This window comes from Grammomys surdaster, unplaced genomic scaffold (assembly GCF_004785775.1).
Source record: "Grammomys surdaster isolate TR1022 unplaced genomic scaffold, NIH_TR_1.0 125603, whole genome shotgun sequence".
NCBI lineage: Eukaryota > Metazoa > Chordata > Mammalia > Rodentia > Muridae > Grammomys > Grammomys surdaster.
Genome location: NW_021620446.1, coordinates 858,343 through 879,364, shown reverse-complemented (window position 1 = coordinate 879,364; position 21,022 = coordinate 858,343). Strand labels below are relative to the sequence as shown.

Sequence of the window (21,022 nt, the reverse complement as noted above, 5' to 3'; positions counted from 1 at the left end):
GTGCATACAAATGTACACACATACACACACAAGTAATAATAAATAATCTTAATAGGTAAAGATTATTCAGCCCTAGGAAGGAAAAAATATCTGAGAATTCTAACAACACAGGTGGACTCTAAGGCATTATGCTAAATAAAATAATACCATGTGAGTCTGCTTGTATAAGGTAGTCAGTGCTGTCAGAGTGAGAGACAGTCATGTAGAAGGTGCCAGGGACTGGTGAGAACAGGAGGGACATCATCAGTGTTTGATGAGGACAGTTTCAGGTTTGCAAGGTGAAAAGAGACATAGAAAGCCAGAGAGAAGGCCCAAACGGTTAATGTGCCTACAGTTAAGCCTACTGACCTGAGTTTGATCCATGGAGCCCACATGGAAGAAGAGAACTGACACCCACAAGCTGACCTTTGACTTCCACATGCATGCCATGACACACATGCTCACATGTATGCATGAATACATACATACTAAAAAACAAAGTTGAAGCAACAGACATAGCTTATGGATCTACGTATACCAATGAACTATACATTTTAAAAAGACTAATAGATTTTATGAATTATGTGTAATCCACAACACTAAAACTTTTATTTCTGAGATAGGGTCTCACTCTGTAGCCCTAGCTGTCCTTGAACTCACAGAGCTCTACCTGCCTCTGCCTCCCAAATTCTAAGATTAAAGTAGGTGCCACCAAACCTGGCCCAAAAAAAAAAAAAGTTTGTTTTTTCATTTAGTTACATAATATTATAATAAAGTCCAAATCGTAGACTAGTTACACAGCTCAGCAGTGGAGTGCTTACCTACCATATATGACATGAAGATTCAACCCCCTGCACCTCAAGAAAAGTAAAAAAATTTAAGCAATCACTGAGAATAGCATTTTAAACATCTGCTGATCTAAAGAAGACAACCCTTAAAATTGGTACTATATCTCAAATCCTTAAATTTTACAAAGCTCAAAAGTCTTCAGTCACTTTGTTTGCAAAGGACTTTGGGGATAGAGAGCAGAGACACAACTGACTTGTGTGAGACAACAGGTCTGGCAAAGCTCCAGAGAACAGGGTGGGGAGAGCAGGAACAGTTTCCAGTGTAGTCCAGTGTTGGGTTCCTCATAGCAGAACAGCGCCAGCTGTGCCACTTAGATGTGGCCTCAGAGCAGCTGGCTTCACAAGCAGGATTTAGCTTGCTGACCAAAGGAAGCTCAGCAACTTAAAGTCTCTGACCAGAAGGTTCTGCAAAACAGTCAATGGCCAGCACTGGCAATATACCTAGCCATGGAGAGAGGCCTGTCAGTTGAAGGCCAGTCTGGGTTACAAAGTGAAAGTCTGTCTCAAAGCAGCAAGAAAGCCAAACAGCATGTCACACCAACTACACACAGATCAAGGGAAGGCCATATATACCCACTACCTTTGAAGAACAGCAAAGGAGCATGTCACACCAACTACACACAGATCAAGGGAAGGCCATATATACCCACTACCTTTGAAGAACAGCAAAGGATAAGTGCTGGCAAATGGTATGTTCCAATCCAATGCAGCCAACAGTGTCAATCCATATGAATGCTTCCCAGGCTCAATGGATTACCAGAACATATCACAGCGACATGTAAGTCTAAGAGGCTAACTTAAGGACATTCAGACAAGTCCAGAACAGGGCAACACTGCTGCGGGTGTAACAACAACTACTGTAGAAGCCACTGAAGACCCTACAGCCTAAGCCATGCCAGCCCACACATGTAGACCATGAGACACCCTGGGCTGCTCAGAGCCAGTCACTGATGATCGCAAGCAGAAAAGAACAAAAGGCTTGAGAGAACAGGGATGACTACACTGCATTCCAGCTGCAGGATCAGAAAAGCAGCAACAGCTACTCCAAACAAAAGTGAAGGGTTTAAAACACACAAGGCTGCCAGAAAGACACATACAAAATAAACATGCCACACAGACCGCTAACAAAATCCAAGACACAAAGCCAGGGCCAGTCATTGCTGCAGTGAAAGTGAGTGGAGAGTACACCAGCCAGTTGAGTGTCTCCTTTAGGAGAGGGGACAAGAGAACACTTGGCAGTAGCAACTGTCCCTCAATGAGCACACTGGATAGGGCAGGGTGCTTCTCAATTAACAGAGAAACAAATATGTCAAGGACTGGCAGGGGCAAATTTTAATTTTATTAAGTAAATTAAATTAATGAATGTATATGGTGCATGCCGGAAGAGGGCATCAGATCCTATTATAGATGGTTGTGAGCCACCACGTGGTTGTTGGGAATTGAACTCAGGACTGTGGAAGAACAGCCAGTACTCTTAACCTGAGCCATCTCTCCAGCCCCAGGCAGGGGCAATTTTTATTCTGGAATTTACAGTTTGGGCCAAATACTCTGCTTCTAAATGTAAAGTAAGAATTCAGTCAAGCAATGAAAATCAAATCTACCCTGCTGTCTGCCCCCACCATGGACTTACTCTGCTCAGTCGAGAGACCGCTAGAGAGACAGAGGTCTTGAACTCCTCAGGATTCTTCTGGGCCAGTGTGGTGATAAGGCTAGTTGCAGCAGTCACTACACCCTGAAAGACAAAGACTCTAATCAGGAGGCCCACAGGTACCACAGATGACAGTACATATAAAGTACACCCTATGGTACATAACCACCTGGTCCCCAGGCCTGCTCCGACTGACCCATGAGGTTTACAAAACTGAGGCAGGACATACTGGCTCTTTCTGGGTCTAGCTTCTCTCTGGAAACTGGAAATCTAGTCCAACTTGGCCGTGGTACTTGCAGGTGAAGAAGGCTGCCACTGGGAAGTTTGAGAGTCTTATTTTCTGTTTGTCACCTGTGTACCTCTGTCCCCATCTACTCTAGTTGCCTTCAATCATTGTGCCCACTCTAGTGGAAGACAGAACTTTCCAACTTATTTGAATCTTCACAATCCTGCTGTATCTTAACTTAGATGAGACCCAGCCCCAGGGCGGGAGCCTGCTTCCCTGCAGAGTCCCCACAGACTGCCTGGGCTCAGATGGAAGCAGCCCAGACCCCAGTGCAGCATGGCAGGCCTCCACAAGACCTTAGGTCTAACCACTGTCCCAGGATAACAAATAGCTGTTTCCAGTACATATCTCTTGAAAGATTTTGGTTAAGTAAAGGAATCTCTAGCCTGGCAGTATGGCACATCTGTAATCACAGTATTTTAGTGGATGAGGCAGAAATGTTATTTCAAAGCTAGCCCTAGCTATATGGCAAGATACTGGTTCAAAACCAAAAGTAAACTTCATGAGGTTGGAAGTCAGGAGCTACTGGATTCCTAACATTTGGAATAGGCCAAATACACAAGAATACAGCTACTCAAGCTGTGTGCAAATACATAATTGTTGGCCAGTCATTTGTCATCCTTCCACATCCTGGTGTGTTAGTCTTCTGAGGTCTTACAGGAAGCACACTGTGGTACAGTAGCATATGGACTCAGGTACCCTCTGGCTCCGGGTGGATATAGGGCAACTCTAGCCTTTTATTCCCTCTCTAAATCTCTTCCCCAAAGATCTCAGTCCTGAGCTCTAGGTCATCTGCTCCACCTAACCCCCCGTTATGGACTTCCTCCCTACCATAATCCTCTACTGATGGCTTCTTGTACCTGATCTCATCACCAGGTCACTGGCCTTGGCCTTGGAATTATACACTGTTCTCAGAAGAGGCCACCAAGCTCACTTATATAAGCAGACATCTGACACCATAGAGACCCTAGGCATGAGGCTGGGAGAGCAGTGTCTCAGGCCTTCTACATTGGCAAAGCTGAACATGGGTTTGCAGCAGCTAAAAGGAGAGCATGCTGGGCTACTAAGGAAAGCCTGTGGTCTGAACGTGATGCCCTGACCTTTCCTACTTTGAACTAAGTTTCTGTCAGGAGGCAAGATGCAAGTAAATTAATGTAATGTAAAAAAGCAAAAGCAGCTGGGCGGTGGTGGTGCACGCCTTTAATCCCAGCACTTGGGAGGCAGAGGCAGGCGGATTTCTGAGTTTAAGGCTGGCCTGGTCTACAGAGTGAGTTCCAGGACAGCCAGGGCTACACAGAGAAACCCTGTCTCGAAAAACCAAAAAAAAAAAAAAAAAAAGCAACTAAGAAACTGGGGTCATAGCATCAGTATCCAAAGAAAGGCAGTGTCCTGGCACCAAAGACCCAGCCTTGCTATCTGGAAATGATTTGATGCCACAGCCAAACTGAATACAAACACTGTTCAATGCTTCTCACACACAGCTGGTTCACCTGCACACTGGTGTGACACCCAACTCTTACAGCCTCTGAAAACCTGGTTTAAGTCTGGCACAATATGACTATGAGAATCTTTATCTTTTTGAGCTGTGGATTTTTCAGCTATAAAACTGGGAAATTCTGACTATTTACAATTTACAAAGTCTATTAATGGTGAACTATCATTTATGTGATACAGATGATGGCTTCCAGCAACATCCTCTGACACCCCAGGTAGTACTTAAACTTCAGAGTCTAAGTGCTCAGGGACCACTCACAAAGCAGCATTACTGGCTCCCCTCCAGGCCTTCTGCTTTCTCTGCACTCCCTTCAAGATCTACTCCAACTATCTCAACAAGCACAAGAAGTCAAAACACAGGAACAGCTTGAATGGCTGTCATTCCACACTAAAATGTCCAATGCAAGCCCCATGTACTGCTGCCCAGATGTGCATCTAATAATCTTTTAACTTTACAGCAGATTTTCCCAGGGCTAGGGGTAACTATCTAACATACTTGCCTGACCCCAGCCAGATCATCAGATTTACTTGCTCAACAGTCTAAGCGGCAAAGGTCATGGTTCCACCCAGCTAAGCAGCCATACCCACCAAATCACAGACCTTTCAGTCTTCTATAAAATGGGTAATTTAATAAGACTTACACACTGGAGCTTAGCCAAAAGGTGGAATACACACATCATAGCACCCGACAAACATCATATAGGGACAAAGGAGCTGAGTGGGAATCACCCTGCTAGATGGAATCCCTGGGGAACTGCCTTGCTACAGAGAGATGCTACAGGAGACAGTGCATCACCTTCATCATCCTGAAACTCTTGATGGACCACTTCTACAGTGCTCTCCTGAAAAGGTTACTGGGTGATTAAGAACAGAATGAAACTCAGATACTTACCAAGTGCTGGTCATTGAGGAGGTGTACCACACGGGATGTCCAGTCGCCCATGGGAACTAGGTCAGGTGATGTCCTGTACAGGCGCAACAAGCACAGGGCTGCACTCTGCTTCACACTATCCATGGTATCTCTAGAAAACAGACATCATCAGTCACTGAGGAGAATGGTGGCTTCTCAAGGTACCACAAGCTAAGCCAAGCAGAGAATGGAGCTGTGTGGGGAGCATATGAGGTTCACCAGGAGACCAGGAAGGCCTACACAGCTCAACATGCTAGACCTTCACAGTGACTCTGAAGGACACATTTCAAGCAAGACACTAACCCACAGGCAAAAGCCTGCAGTATTTGTTGTCTGGCTTCCAAAGGCATCAAATTCTCATGTCCCTCCCGAACACTGAATACAAGTGGAGGATAGAAGCAAGTCATGTCAATGATGCTCCTCTCTGAACCACAGGATTACCCCAACCCCACCCAAGTTCCTTACAACAGGAACAGATTAGAGGCCTGAAATACGAGTTTCTTCTCTTGCCTACAAAATGTGTCCTGCTCCCCACATTTCACCCTGCTCCACTATGCTGAGGAAGTAGGCTCAAGTTGTCTTGTGCTGGTGAGAAGTGGGTCTCTTTTGTTTTGGATCTTTGATGTTATTTGATACAGGGTATCATCAGGTATCATACACTCATCTCATTCCATTCTCCTGTCTCAACCTCCTGAATGCTAAGACTACAAGTATAAGTCATCATGCCCAAATCTAACTATAAAGTCTTAAGAAAAAGCACGCTGTGTCCTGGCCCAGCCTGCAGCTTCACATCAGCACCTACATGCAGTCGCTGTGCTCCCTTCTTCACCTCACACACACACCTCACAACACCCCCCTCACACACACACCTCACACACACACACACCTCACATACAGCTGCTGCCTTCCAGCCAAAGTGTGCATTCGAGGCCCTGAGGCAGCCTCTGGTGCCAGGGAATGCTGTCCCCTCTCTCTCTCTTCCCCTTCCAAGGCCACACAGGCCAGAAGAACAAAGCTGTAGGTGAGTGCAGACACCAAGCAGGGGGGCAGCTGTTTTACTGCTCTGTTGAAGACAGGAGCTCTGGGGGGCTCCTTCACCCTACTAGACCCTGCCAAAAAGTAGGAAAGAGGCTAGGTATGATGACACATGTCTTTAATACTGGCACTCAGGGGGTAATAATCTGTGAGTTCCAGGAAAACAGGGGGCTACAGACTGAGAACCTCTTTCAAAAACAGTCAAAGGAACAAATAGTGGAGGGAAAACAAAACAAACAAGCTGACCAAAAGATGATAGTTGGAGGAAGCCTTGTCAGAACATCCCCATGGGAACCAACTGGAAAGCCAGCCATAATGGTGCATGCCTTTAATCTCAGAACTTGAAAGACAGAGGCAGGCAGATCTCTGTGACTCTGAGGCCAGCCTGGTCTTCATAGTAAGATCTAGGGACAGCCAAAGCTCCATAGCGAAACTTTGTGTCAGGAGGGGTGTGTGTAGAGAACCAGCTGGAATCCTTAAGGCACTAAGGTGGGAACTATACCAGTGGTGAGAAGAGAAGGGCTTGTGGACCAGGAGGCTGAACCAGGAGGCTGAACCAGGAGGCCATCTCCTCTTGTTTCCAGGCTGATGTTAACAGACAGCTCAGAGAAAAGGAGCAAGCACCTGCCATCCCAGAGGTAAGGACATAGAGCACCTTCATAAACCCACTGGGCCCAGAGCAGCTCCAGCTGTCGAAGGTATTCTTTCTGATCCTCTACTGTGTCTGAGGTACCAACGTCACCACCCTCCCCAGCCTGACATCCTGACTGCTGACGGGACCACTCCACCATCTACAGCCACTGGCCTCCCATCTCAGGCGCCACACTAACCAGCACCTTTCAACCATGGTTCTCAGATACCACTCACAGAATTAACTTGTGCTCGGTGGGGTGCATGGTAAGCTCTGCCCATCAACTGTTCCTATAGTCAAACATGCTCTAAATGGCAGATACCACTTGTCTCCTGCTAAAGAACCTTTACGCAGCACTGGGCCTTGTGGTCACTCTCATGTACTCTTGTGTAGTTCAGGAAACATTCCTGTTCCTCCAATGTTTTTCGAGGATCACCCTGTGTGTACTTCATTAGACCAGCCCTTCTGGCAATGCCAGAAGGCAGCAATGTAACAGAGACATCTGAGCCAGGATTCCTGACGGAGCACAGCAGGCTACACTCAGGTGTCCTATCACAGGACTTCATAGTGACCACTAGAGAACATGGCCAGGGAGGCCTTGTTAGGAGCTCACACTTGCATCCTGCCCAACTTCCTTCCTCTCTGGTCTGAACTCTAGCCTTTCCTCTATCCCAACATCCATTGTGAACTCCTACCTCAAATACTCCAGTATTCTCTAAGATTTCTGCTTACAGTCTACAATAATAAGCCTTTGAATTTCCCACTGCCACTCAGCTCTGTAATGCTTCTTTCTCTTCAACAATATCCTGTGGCCCACATCTATATTTTAACCTGTTTCCACAGGACAGTTCCCTCCAGTCTGGTTCCGCTACAGGCCTGTGCTTCACATTGCTCAAGGTTGAGGTGCCAGGGCTAGCTTAAAGCTCCTGCACCAGAGCACAGTGAGAGACCTACAGTGTTCTCTGCTTTGTGCCTGTGCCATGCATAGGACACTTGTAGCATCTTTGGCCTCTGCCTACTAGATGACCGGGGTAGGCACCTATGAAAATGGTAAATTCACCAAGTCTTTATTCTGTGTCAGCCCCCCCATACTCCCCCCCAATAGCTGACTATGTAGAGAATGTAGGCTAGCTCTGGCCTACCTATATTCCAGCTTCATAGTAACAGAGTGCTGCAGCCATTGCTCCCAGGGCCTTGACATCCTGTTCAGGTCATTAACAATTGCGCTATCTTGTCTCCTGGACCATGATGAATGTAACCACTATGTCTGTGGACTGGCTACACAACAGCATAAAGCACATGACAAGACAAAAGATGGCCATGACTCTGCCAACCCTGAGGCCCAAAAAAGCCCAGGACTGCTTCAAACTCTTCCAGAACAACCCCTTAATACCACTTGACAGCTCTCCAAAGGAACTGAGGGGAAAAATGATGAAGAATCCTCAATATACAAGGGCTTGGCCTTTGCTCCAATGCTTCTGGGCAGAGATTAGACTCAGGGTTATACCAAACAACTTTGTTTCTTTGTAGTCCTTTCTAGGCTAGCAGGCTAAGAAGGGTTTTCTTCTATGATTAGGTTTCAGTGATCACAGGGAGAGAATCTGTGACTCTGAGCTCTATAGCAGGGTTCCCTGACATCCCTCACTACACAGAGTGGAGTGTGTTTAGAAGTGCTGCCCACCCAAAAAACCCAGATACATACCCTGCCACAAGGATCTTGGGGATCTCTCCGGCAAAGGCCTCCGCCATCTCACGGCTACCCACATTGGCAATGCAGTGCAGGGCAAGGCCCATAAACGTAGGGTTGCGGCTGGCCAGGTCATTCTTGATGGCATTGTTAATCAGCCGGATCAGTTCACTGTTCGAGTTCACCAATACAGAGATGAAAAGGTAGCCCTGTATTTCCAGAAGGCAGGGACAAAAAGCTTATGACAAGACGCCTAAACACACAATGCAGAGAAGGAAGCCTGGAAAGCCTCTAGTACCATCTCAATGGGTGCCACAGAGACTCGTCCCTGAAGACAGCCTACATTTGGACAATGTACCAGTGAACAACACTTTTGTACCATCCAGCCCTGATGCAGCATTCCCACTAAAATATATGCAAAGTCAGAGGCACAAGGAAACCAAACCACTTAGTCCTTCCCCAAATCTCATTTCCTCTCAGTTGCTCACACATCTGTGTTCAGATGCCACCCCATCTTCATGTCAGGATAGGAGGGGGCTGTCATGGCAAGAACCAAGCCTGGCACCACTCACTAACGAATATGTGTATCTGTCTAAAATCTAGTTTACTGCTAGCCACTCCTCTCTCAGGTTTATCCCCATTGTCACCTCACTATCGCCATTCTATCACTTACAAGGAGAGGATGTGGAGCCTGAAAATAGAAAAGGCTAATTTTCATAACAAAAAATCCTAAGATATTTGGCTTATTTTTTAATTTCTGTAAGTTAAATTTTTAACCAAAAGAGAAAGCTGTTGCCAGGCAGTGGTGGCGCACACCTTTAATCCCAGCACTTGGGAGGCAGAGGCAGGCGGATTTCTGAGTTCAAGGCTAGCCTGGTCTACAGAGTGTTCCAGGACAGCCAGGGCTACACATAGAAATCCTGTCTTGAAAAAACCAGAGAGAGAGAGACAGAGAGAGACAGAGAGAGACAGAGAGAGAGAGAGAGAGAGAGAGAGAGAGAGAGAGAGAGAGACAGAGACAGAGAGAGACAGAGAGAGAGAGAGAGAGAGAGAGACAGACAGACAGACAAAGACACAGAGAGAGAGAGAGACAGAGACAGCGCTGTTATTGACAGACAAACAGCCTTACTATAACAGAATGCAGAGCTGAAACTCCAAACCTAAGCAAGTCTCAGCAGCCTGCAAAGAAGAGACAGCACCTTCTCTGGCTTTATTTCTTGCCCCTATGAGCATAGGTCCTGTTTCAAGCAGTCATGCAAAAGTCATTGCTGGCACTGTACTTACTAACAAGGCCCTGTGAAAAGAAGACACTAAGGCTGTGGCGAACAGACACAGATGTGTGAGCAAAGAGAATCTACCAGCCTAAGCCAACAGAAAGCAGCAGTGGGAAGAGAGCCACCCCATCAAAGTCCATCCTGGGCACTACTGTTCCTCAGAAGCAAAGAACTAGGTTGGGATGGGCATGGCTACAAGGAATCAGCACCAGGCAGTAACACAGACCAGAGGCACAGGTGCTTGGTATGCAACAGAGAGGAAGGAGGAGTCTGCAAACTGCACACAGGCCATACAGCCCTGCCCCTCAACCATACTCACAATCTGCTTTTCCGTGTATCTGTTTGAGCTCAGAAGATTCACAGCTTCCATGTGTCCAAAGTCAATATCATGACCAAGGAGAAAGATGAAAAGCAACTTGCAGACATACTTCTTTTTACTGTAGCCATCAAGAGCCTTGTCACCTACAGAAAAGTCGAATAAAAAGTTTACATCTAGTAGTCAAGGTGAGGAAGGCAGAGAACTGTGTAGTACAGTAGCAGATTGTAGTAAAAGCCTCAAAGAGGGCACAGGCCTCCAGCCAGACATGCAGCTACACACACAGGTAGAGCAGCTATTATACTTGGTAAGTGTGGCACACACCACTATCCAGAATACATGGCAGTCAGTGCTCTGTAGCCAAAAAGACCTGCTAGTGCCTGTTTGCCAGTGGGGCCTTGACCTCTCTCAACCTGCCTTGTCCCCAAAAGCCCTAAAGAGATAGATCTGCAAGCTCTGCACAAGTCATCAAGCTAATCCTTTAAACAAGCTTATTGCCTTAGGCAGATACTTACTATAAATTATCTTCCATTTCACAACAGTTATAGGGCAAATCACCTAGCCATAAAACCACACACAGTCCAGAAACTGTGGCATGGCTAAACTCCCTCTTAATCACAGCAAAGCAGGTTCAACATGAGACTTACTATACAGCACAAAGCTCCACGTCTAACCAAGAGCCATCAGCACTGGCACGCCATTTAAAGCACAGGAATACTCCTGAGCCATCCTGCAGCAGTAAGGAGGGGATGCTCACACATACTCTTCTCCCTAGGCTGGGTCTTCTGGTGACACCAAGTCAGTAGAAAGTATGTACGGTCTAAATTGCCATCCAAGAGGCTTCACCCAGGGACTGATAGAAACAGACTCAGGAATCCAGAGCCAAACATTAGGCAGAGCTTAGGGAATCCTGAGAAGAGGGGGAGGAAGGACTGTAGGAGCCAGTGGGGGTCAAGGACACCACAAGAAAATGCATCGAATCAACCAATCTGAGCCCATAGGGGTTCAGAGTGTCTGAACTGCCCATCATGAGCCTGCATGGGACTAGTGAGGCTCTCTGAATATATGTAACAGTTGTGTAGTTTGGTCTTCTGGCACAGGAGCTGTCTCTGACTCTGTTGCCTGCCCTTAAGAGCCTTTCCCCCTACTGGGTTGCCTCGTCTAGCCTTAAGAGAAAAGAAAATAAATGCCTAGTTTTACTGCAACTTGATATGCCATGGCTGGTTAACATCCATGAAGGCCAGCCCTTTTCTGAAAGAAAATGGAGGAAGAGTCATTGTGAGTCTTGGGGTGCGGCTGGGAGAAAAGGAGAGAGGGGAAACTGTAGTTGGAATATAGAATAAATAAAATGAAAATAAAAATATGTATTGTCAGAAAGATAATAAATATTATATCTGAATATAAACATAAATATAATTTAAATATGTGGTCTAAAGGATGTGACTGGTCAAGACTATCACAGCAACACTATCCTTCTGCTGGTTAAGGGATGAGCAGTGGCATCTCTGTGGACAGACCTACTGACCTCTCACAGGGATGTCCAGAACAAACACCCCACATGTTGGGCAAAGACCAACCCAAAGTGGGCTTGTAGAGCTCCTGAGAAATCACCCCTCCTTTCTAGCAGCAGAACAACATCTCCAACTCAGATGCTAATAGAACATCTATCTGGCTGCACCTCCTACTTACCTACTTACTGCTATCTTCACGCTATGTGTGCATGGCATGAGTAGCAGGGAGACAGAGCAGGCAGAGCTCTGGGAATCTGAGGGCAGACTGGTCTACATGGTGGGTTCCTGCCCAGTAAGGGGTAAGACTCCATCTCAAGAAAGTAAGGTTATTATTCAAAAAGTTAAAAAAAAATTATCAGGATACAGTGGTTTAAAACACTTGCTTAGCACACATGTGCTTTTGGGTTCTACCCCCATCAAAAAGGAAAAAAAGCTAAATTAATGTATTCCAAGGTATAGCCCAAAAGAATGTAAATTAGAAAGTTAAACGTGATGATATAAGACTGTTATCCCAGAACTCAGGAGATGAAGGCAGGAAATTCAAGGCCAGCCTCAGCTGTAGGCCATCCTACATATAGCAAGACTGGGAACAGTGAAATATCAGCAGGTAAAAGCATCTAATGCAAGCCCTGACAACCTGAGTTCAACCCCTGGATACCACAGAGTGGAAGGAGAGAACTGACAGGAACAGGCTGCCCTTGGACCTCCACTGTAGCATACAGAGAACGAGACAGTTTAAGCCAATGAGAGATTTGCATATAAAATATGAACGAACAGGATCTCAGAGAGCAAACTGAGTTACCCACACTAAGGATGGGGCTGGAGAGACAGCCCAGGAGTTATGAGCATGCACTATTCTTTCAGAGGACCAGAGTTCAGTTCCCAGCACCACATCAGGCAGCTCACAACTACCTGTAACTCTGGCTCTAGAGGGACCCAACATCTTTAGTCCCTGTGGGCACCTGCACTCATGTGCATACCCACATACAAACCACACACACACACACACACTCTTAAACTTTTTCAAAAAGCCACTGAGGATGTGCTAACCACTGACTGGTGGTGAGTGTGACCTGGACAGAAGATGGAAGAGCTGCAGGAAAGAAATTGGTCAAAATCTAGCAAGGCAATGAACAAGTATGTACTCATTCATAGAATCTAACGCAAAACCAAAAATAAAGGTTAACGAAATCTTGCAGAGGATAACCTTGCAATTCTCATCTGCCTTTACTTCCTGAGTGCTGGGATAATAGGTGAGCACCACCAAACCTAGTTTTACGTAGTGCTAGGAATCAGGGATGAGACTTTGTTTGAGCCAGAAATGCACTCTAGCAACAGCCCCAAAGCTCCTGCCCCAAATCTACCAACATCTTAAACAGACTTCCTGTGGTGGGACCCAGTGGATAAATACCACTGTACCAGCTGAGTTCTAATCACAGACTTATATCATAGACTTAGAATATGCAGCTTATAAAGTCAGAGCCTACATCTCCGGGGCTGTAGCTCATATGGGCGTGGGTCCTGTTTGGTTGAGTTGTGGTCCTCCATGGTGGGCCCCAAGTATGAGAGGAAGTCCATGGTTTTAAAAGGTTTGTTGTCATGGTAGAAAGTGGATGAAGCTGTACCCTGTGTCCTCAGGGCAGGCCTGAGGTTAAATACCTTTTGTGAGTAGGAGGAGGAAGGTCTGGGAAGGAATACGCAGTCTGGCCTTTAGGTAACTCATGAATATGGAGATCTCTTGAGGCTCTGTGGCCTGTAGTCACACCCTCTACCTGTGCTACCTGTGCTACCTGTGCTATATGACCTAAGGCCACAAACCTTTCTTTGGGAGGGGCTGTGGATAAGTGAAAGGAACCAGGGCCCAGGAACAAGGCCAAACATCTACACCCCATTATGGTATTATCCGGGGTTCGAGGCCTGTGCTCGACCAGGTACCAGCTGCCTCTCACAGTCCACCGCTCCACATACATCCGCACATTGTCACTGCTAGGAGATAATCTTAACCACTAGAATGCTCTATATTCCATACTAGAGAGTAAAATGTTAAATCTTAAAAGTACCACAATGTCAACTAACGTAAGAAAATCCAAGCCAGACATGGTGATGCACTCCTTTAATCCCAGCACTCAGGACAGCAGAGGCAGATGAATTTCTGTAGGTTCTAGGCCATCCTAACTCCTCATCCAGACTTTTCAAATGTTTTTATTCATTTTGTTTACAGAAGGAACAGTATGTATAGCTGTGTACAGTGGGAGGCTACAATAAGAATGATGTCTTAACGATTCCACAATTCCAGTAACTCATTCTCAGGCATCTACAGCTGTGGACTTCTTCATGAATCCCCGGCTTATCCACGCACAATTGTGGTTTGCAACACCAGATAAGTGGTTTGGTATTTCTGCCTGTTTGTTTCACATGTGCATCTTTTTGGAAGGTGATGAGTGAGACAAGGCCCCATTCTATATCCCAGGCTTGCCTGGGACTCACTATGTAGCCCAGGATGACCTTGAACTTATAGCAATTTCTTTATGGCACAGTGGCATGCCTGTAATTCTAGCACTTGGTAAGAGCCAACAGGCAAGAGGATCTAAGTTCAAGATCAGCTTCGGCCATAGCAAGTTTAAGGCTATCCTAGACTATGAGACAATGTCTAATAAAAAAAATTTAATTAAAATATTTTAAAGATGTCCTTCCTTTCTGCTGGGTGCTAGCTATTTGCTGTCAAAACGGGTGAATTCATGAAACCCGTGAAAGTGGTCCTGGCTGTACACTACTCCAGACTCAAAGCTGTTGTTGTAAAGAACATTGATGACAGCACCTCAGACTGCCCTCACAGCAACGCCTTGGTGGATAAAATTCACCACTCTCCCTGAAAACTGACAGCTGATATGGACAAGAAAAAAAAAATCACCAAAAGATCAAAAATCAAGTCCTAAAGCTGGAGATATGGTTTAGTGGTTAAGATCACTAGCTACTTTTCCAGAAGTCCTGAGTTCAATACCCAACACTCACATGGTGACTCACAACCATTTATAACAGGATCTGACGCCCTCTTCTGTCATGCTGGTGTACATGAAAATAGAGCACTCATCCAAATGTAAATAAATAAATTAAAAAAAAAAAAAAAAAAAAAAAAAAAAAACAAGTGAAATCACCTCATGCCCACAACGTACTCTGTTGATATTCCCCTGGACAAAACTTGACAACACAGATGCCAGCTCTAAACACAAAGTCAGGCGGGAGGCCAAACTCAAGTATGAGGAATAATACAAGACAGAGAAGAACAAATGGTTTTTCTAGAAGCTTTGCTTTGGGGCATATTTTTGTTTCCTTTTTTTTTTTTTGTATAAAAAAAAAAAAAGATCCTCAAATGGCAACACTCTGAAGGCAGAGGCAGGTGAATCTCTGAGTGTGAGTCCAGCCTGGTCTACAGAGGGAATTCCAGAACAGCTAGAGCTACACAAAAAAAACCCTGTCTCAAAACAACAACAACAACAACAACAACCGATTACATGTCTATCCAACAGGGGGCCATTGTATTTAAGTCGACCTACTACTCAATGTTATAACTTTTGAGATGGCCAAGTCTAAACTAAAAGAGCTGGAAATAGCTCATTGGTAGAATGTTTGTTTAACATGCAAGAAGACCTGGGCTTGATCACCAGCACCACAGAAACCAAGTGTGGTAGAAACCATCTATAACCTCAGAACTAGGGTGGTGGATGTAGGAGGATCAGAAGTTCAAAATCAATCTCCATGATATCAGATATTCTAGACTAGCCTAGTCCATGGAAGACTCTACCTAAGTCTTCATTAAACTTTTGTATAACTTGACATCAATCATTCAGTAAATTTAGACTGCCATAAAAAAAAAAAAACAAGATAAAGATTCAACTCTCCAGTGTTCACTCCTCACATTTTATTGTGTTTTATCTGCTTGCTATCAAGGACTTAATTTCTACATAGACTTTAAACGCCACAAAATATTGCCACATACAATGACCATTTAAAATTACTACCCAGCATCCTGTCTTATCATTCATTTCTGTATAATTGACCTTGTACCTGGAATCATGAGTCTGCAAAAGTTCCTCTATCAGAGAATGGCCTACTGTTAAGAAATTCTTCGGGGCTGGAGAGGTAACTCAGCGGTTAAGAGCACTGACTGCTCTTCCAGAGGTCCTGAGTTCAACTCCCAGCAACCACATGGTGGCTCATAACCATCTGTAATGAAATCTGGTGCCCTCTTCTGACATGCAGACATACATGCAGGCAGAACACTATGTATAAAATAATAAATAAATCTTTAAAAAAAAAGAAAAAGAAAAGATATTCTTCCAGTTTTGTTTTTAAAACATCTTATTAAGCTTTATTATAATTACTACTTTACTACTATAGGGTTTTGGACAGGCTATTTTTTAAGACTTGCTGCTGTATAGACCAGGCTGGCCACAAACTCAGAGAGATCTACTTGTCTATACCTCCCAAGTGCTGAGATTAAAGTTGTGTGCCAGCCATGTACATTCAATGCCTGAAGAGGATCCCCTGAAACTGGAATTACAGATGGTTGTGAACAACCATGTGGGTGCTGGGAATCCAATTAAACCCAGGTCCTCTGGAAGAACAAGACAGTGTTCTTATCACTGAGCCATCTCTCCAGCCCTGGATTGTTTGTTTGTTTTTTGACAAGGTCTCATTATAACTCCCAGACTGATCTTAAACTGGGAATTCTCCTTCCCCAGCCTCCAAAACTTTCCAAGTGTTTCTACATACAAGCTCGCACTTGCTCTCTTCTCTTACTCACTCCTTCCCTCCCTCTCCCCCTTCGTTGTTTTTTTAATTCTCTTTTTCCTTGATGGTTTTTTTTTCTTGAATAAGACATTTTTCCCAGAGTCACTCCCAGAGCGGACTTCCTCACTATCTGGACTTTGTATCCTTCTTCCTGCTCCCTGCTTCCTGCTCAAAAGGTGCCAGCCTTGCACAGCTGTGAAGACAGAGCCTCCCTCCACCCCTCAATGCCCAGTGCGCCAGTCTTTGAGCCTACACATTGATTACTAACATACTCAGGATAAATTTGCTTTTATATAGTCTGTGTTTGTTCCAGATTATTCTTAGTTCTCTAAAGCTCACCACACACCCCACCTTCTCTCCAAGACACCAAGCAACAGTCCAGGTTTCAGCTTTCGTCTGTGCCTTCCATCATCTATACACCCCATCTTTTCCTCCCTGTGAGCGACAGTTCTCATCCGCCCAGCCTTTCAGAACACCAAAGTTTTCTTAAACTTCCTCTATCACCTCAGTCATCTGTCGTATCTTCATTCAAGTCACCCCAACTGTCCTTATTTCAAAGTCTGTTGTTCTCACTTCTGACACTTTCTACGTTTCCTACTGGGTTTGTCTTTTATACCTTTAAATGCTGTAACATGAACCTGAGTTACAAGTCTTCATGATATGTCTCCTGGGCCTCTGTGGGCTCTGGCTCACAGGGTCTCATTTCTCTGAGCACTCCTGTCCCTCTCTGACCACATACTGCAGCAGTGTATTTAAACCAACTGCATTCAAGATCAGGGAGACAACACTTTCCTACCAGAGGGACTGATGCTCCTCACCACAACCCAGGTCTAATTGTGAGGCTGTACACAGTGCCATGTGCCAAGAAAACCCAGCAGCTGTGTGAGAGAGGTGTGGGCCCAATCCCCAGAGCTGTAGGGGATTGGTATGATGTAAAAGAGGATGTCCAATCAGGTAGGATCCGGACTGTCTTAGTCAGGGTTTCTATTTCTGCACAAAACAACATGACCAAGAAGCAAGTTGGGGAGGGAAGGGTTTATTCAGTTTACACTTCCACACTGCTGTTCATCACCAAAGGAAGTCAGGACTGGAACTCAAGCAGGTCAGGAAGCAGGAGCTGATGCAGAGGCCATGGAGGGATGTTACTTACTGGCTTGCTTCCCTGGCTTGCTCAGCTTGCTTTCTTATAAAACCCAAGACTACCAGCCCAGGGATGGCACCACCCACAAGGGGCCCTCCCACCCTTGATCACTGATTGAGAAAATGCCTTACAGCTGGATCTCATGGAGGCAGTTCCTCAACTGAGGCTTCTTTCTCTGTGATAACACCAGCTTGTGTCACGTTGACACAGAAAACCAGCCAGTACATGGACTTTGGCTTTTATCCCTCTACACAGGGATCCATTCTGAACCAGGTAAAAAAGAGTTATATCCTACAAGTGTCTGAATCCGCTAGCCTTTGCCTATCAGATGTCAGCCATAGCCCACTGCCAGCTGATAAGCAATATGCTTTACTTGGAAGACAACATCATTCCAACTAATGGCCATGGCTCTAAGGCCCTTAGAGCCATCAAACCATAGCTCCATCTTGAAGTGGAAATCTCTGGTTTCTTTGGAGATTCAGTTGTGTCATGTGATGCTTTTCTGGAAGCTGTCTTATGAGAGGATGTTTTCCTGAAGCACACATGTGAGAGGATGTTTTGCTGAGGCAGACACTTGAGAGGACACGTGATGTTTGAAAAGAATTTAAGTATAACTGACAGACAGTGAACAGAGCTCTTGCATTGGCTTTTCCTTGCAATGCTTCACTGATCTTTGCTGAAGCTCCTCTTGCTTTGTCTTGCAACTCTTTGCTGGTCTTTGCTGATCTTTGCCTGTCGTGACTTTGTAGAGATGAACACTCCAAAGAACTTCTTGTGGTATTCCAGCTGCTTCTTGGCGCTTCCACAGACTCATGCCAATATGGCAGAGCCTCGTGGTTTCTTCTGGATTAATGGAGCTGCTGCTACCAAGTTATGTTTGGTATTTGTTAATTGGGCTGGAGTGTTGTTACTAACTTTGGTATTTTGGATTAAATCGCCCCAAAGAACTACCTTTAAGCAGGTCCACAATCTCCGTTCCTGTTACCTTCTTTTTCCCTACCTCTGGTAGGTGGGCTAGAAGGGAGGTTGAAGTGTTTACAAACCCTTATTAAAGTAGGTTTTGAAAAATCTAAGCCTATACCATCTGGACTCCCTTTCTCAGATCAGTAAGGTAAAGGCACCAACAGTGCTGCCCCTGGCCTCACGAGCAAGCCATGGCCTTCTCCTGGGTGGCCTGAGAATGTTTCCTTTCTCATGACATTCTGATGCTCTCAGGAGGTCTTGGAACTGTCTACTCCCCAGCTGACACCAGTGGCAGGACTGGTCTTGGACTCATCTACTGCAGTCTTCCAGGCAGCGCAGACCTAAGACAACTGGACTCTAACCAGAGCAGACAACAGAGCTACAAGTTCACCAACAACAGATAATGAACGGATCACTGACGCACTCCTTCAACGGCCAACTCTGCTCAGCAGCCGGCCCTGGCCAGTGCACAGAAGAGACTTCCTTCCTACACAGAACAGCTTAGCTTCATAAGACTTCCTAGCTCTACGACACTCACATAGATGTTTGTAGAATGGATCATTTAACACCTCCCTTGACTTGGTGGGGGATGAGGGGGGCATGCTAGGAATCAAATCTAGGGCTTTGTACTTATCAGGGGAACATTTTACCAATAAGATATATCCCTAGCTAAAGTCCTTAACCTTTTTTTTTAACATTTGTTAATTTTGTGTTTATGTGTGTGCAACGAGGGGAGGATGCATGCCAGGTGTACATGTGGAAGTCAGAGGACAACTTTCAAAAGTTGGTTCTTTCCCTCTACGATGTGGGTTCCAGAGATGGCTGTGAGACTAGGGAGGTGCCCTAAATCAATGAGCCATCTCCCAGGCCCCAGAGTTCTTAATCTTTAACATGTATGTATGTATGTATGTATGTATGTATGTATATATGTATGTATAATATATATACAAATTAGATTATTGCTTTTTAAAGATTTACTTATTTATTTATTTATTATGTGCACAGTAGTCTGCTTTCATGTATGCCTATAGACCAAAAGAGGGCACCAGATCTTATTATAGATGGTTATAAGCCACCATGTGGTTGCTGGGAACTGAACTCAGGACCTCTGGAATAGCAGCCAACACTCTTAACTTCTCAGCCATCTCTCCAGCCCCAGATTATTGTTCTTAAAACAAATAAAAATATCAACATTTGGGGCTGGAAAGATATCTTTGTGCTTAAGAACATAGGCTGCTCTTTCAGAGGACCAAAGTTTGAGTCCCAGCACCCACATGACAGCTCATAACCATCTGTAACTCCAGTTCTGAGGGATCTGATGCCCCTCTTTTGGCCTCTGTGGGCACCAGGCATACAAATGTTACAGAAATATACATGCCGGCAGAATACCCGTACACACAGGATAAAATATTTTTTCTTATTTCAACATTCAAATGTGATTCTTTCTACTTTGAAAATCACAAACTCTGTATAATCATATAGATTAAAATATATTGGGTGCTCATCTTTTATCAAGTAAGCAATATGTATTCCTTATATAACACAGAATAGCAGACATAGGCCCTTTACAGTGAGGGTCCAGAGCTGCCAGCATGTAGAAGCTGGACTGGTGGCTGTGTCCAACTCTGCTCAAGGTTGCCTGAGCCTGAGCAGGGGTGGCATAAGACCCCAGCGGCAGGCCAGACTCCACAGCTGCCCAGTGGGTTACAGGAGACTATGAGTCAGTATCTTCACCCAGGGCCTCCCTTCCCATTACAGTGCACTGGTATCCTCTGTAAATTTTCAGCATTGCAACCCCATTACGGGGTCTGCATCTGGAGAACCAACCATTCGCATTCCCAGCCTGCAGAGAAACAAATGGGCAGCCCCCTTCTTACAGAGCAGTGAGTGAGAGACTACCAAAAACAAGTCATAGGACAGTCATTACACTTCAAGTTCAGCGTCAGGACTTTCAGAGGCCTGCTTTAAAATACCCAAACTTAACTTTCTGCCAGCTCAACAGCAAATACTCTAATAATTTAAATTCCACTAGTTTTCTAACTGCCTGACCATCGGGGAAATCCACTTTCAAGGCCCCAGTAACCCATCGGGAGATCTAGGAGACCATAAGGCTAACTCTCCTGACCACTCACCTCCTCTCAGGGCGAACCCAAGCTTCCCCTCTACTTATCATTCCTAGGAAACTCCAGCTGTTCTCATAGCTCTCATGATACGCTCAGTTTAAAGGGTTAGCCCTAGTGCCCACATGCAGATTCTAAGCCGGTGCTGAGCAGGGCTGAGCAGTGCTTCAAGGCAGGAGTGCTCAGCAGAGCACACACCTTTTTTAGTACAGTACCTGTAAAGACAGGCCTCTGCCTTCACCCGACAGGGCAGATACACTGGAGTTATGACGAACACTTCAGATAAACAAGTACAAGGACGTTTGTGTATTCAACAGACTTCGCACCCTGTCAAAGCTGCTGCTCCTCAGCACAGCACTGAGCAGCACTTTCCGGACAGCACAGAGTC

The 21,022-nt window shown here is 45.3% G+C and overlaps 1 protein-coding gene across 2 annotated transcripts in view; it reads right to left on the bottom strand.

Annotated features, from left to right (window-relative positions):
• Nucleotides 1-21,022, bottom strand: part of Ap2a2 (adaptor related protein complex 2 subunit alpha 2) — a 70,268-nt gene that overhangs the window by 25,917 nt on the left and 23,329 nt on the right. For both annotated transcript variants that reach the window (XM_028786832.1, XM_028786833.1), the window contains exons 3-6: nt 10,112-10,254; nt 8,534-8,727; nt 5,148-5,277; nt 2,458-2,559 (exon numbers count right to left, since the gene is read on the bottom strand). In XM_028786832.1, the coding sequence (XP_028642665.1) occupies nt 2,458-2,559; nt 5,148-5,277; nt 8,534-8,727; nt 10,112-10,254 (569 nt within the window). The remainder of the gene's footprint in view (nt 1-2,457; nt 2,560-5,147; nt 5,278-8,533; nt 8,728-10,111; nt 10,255-21,022) is intronic.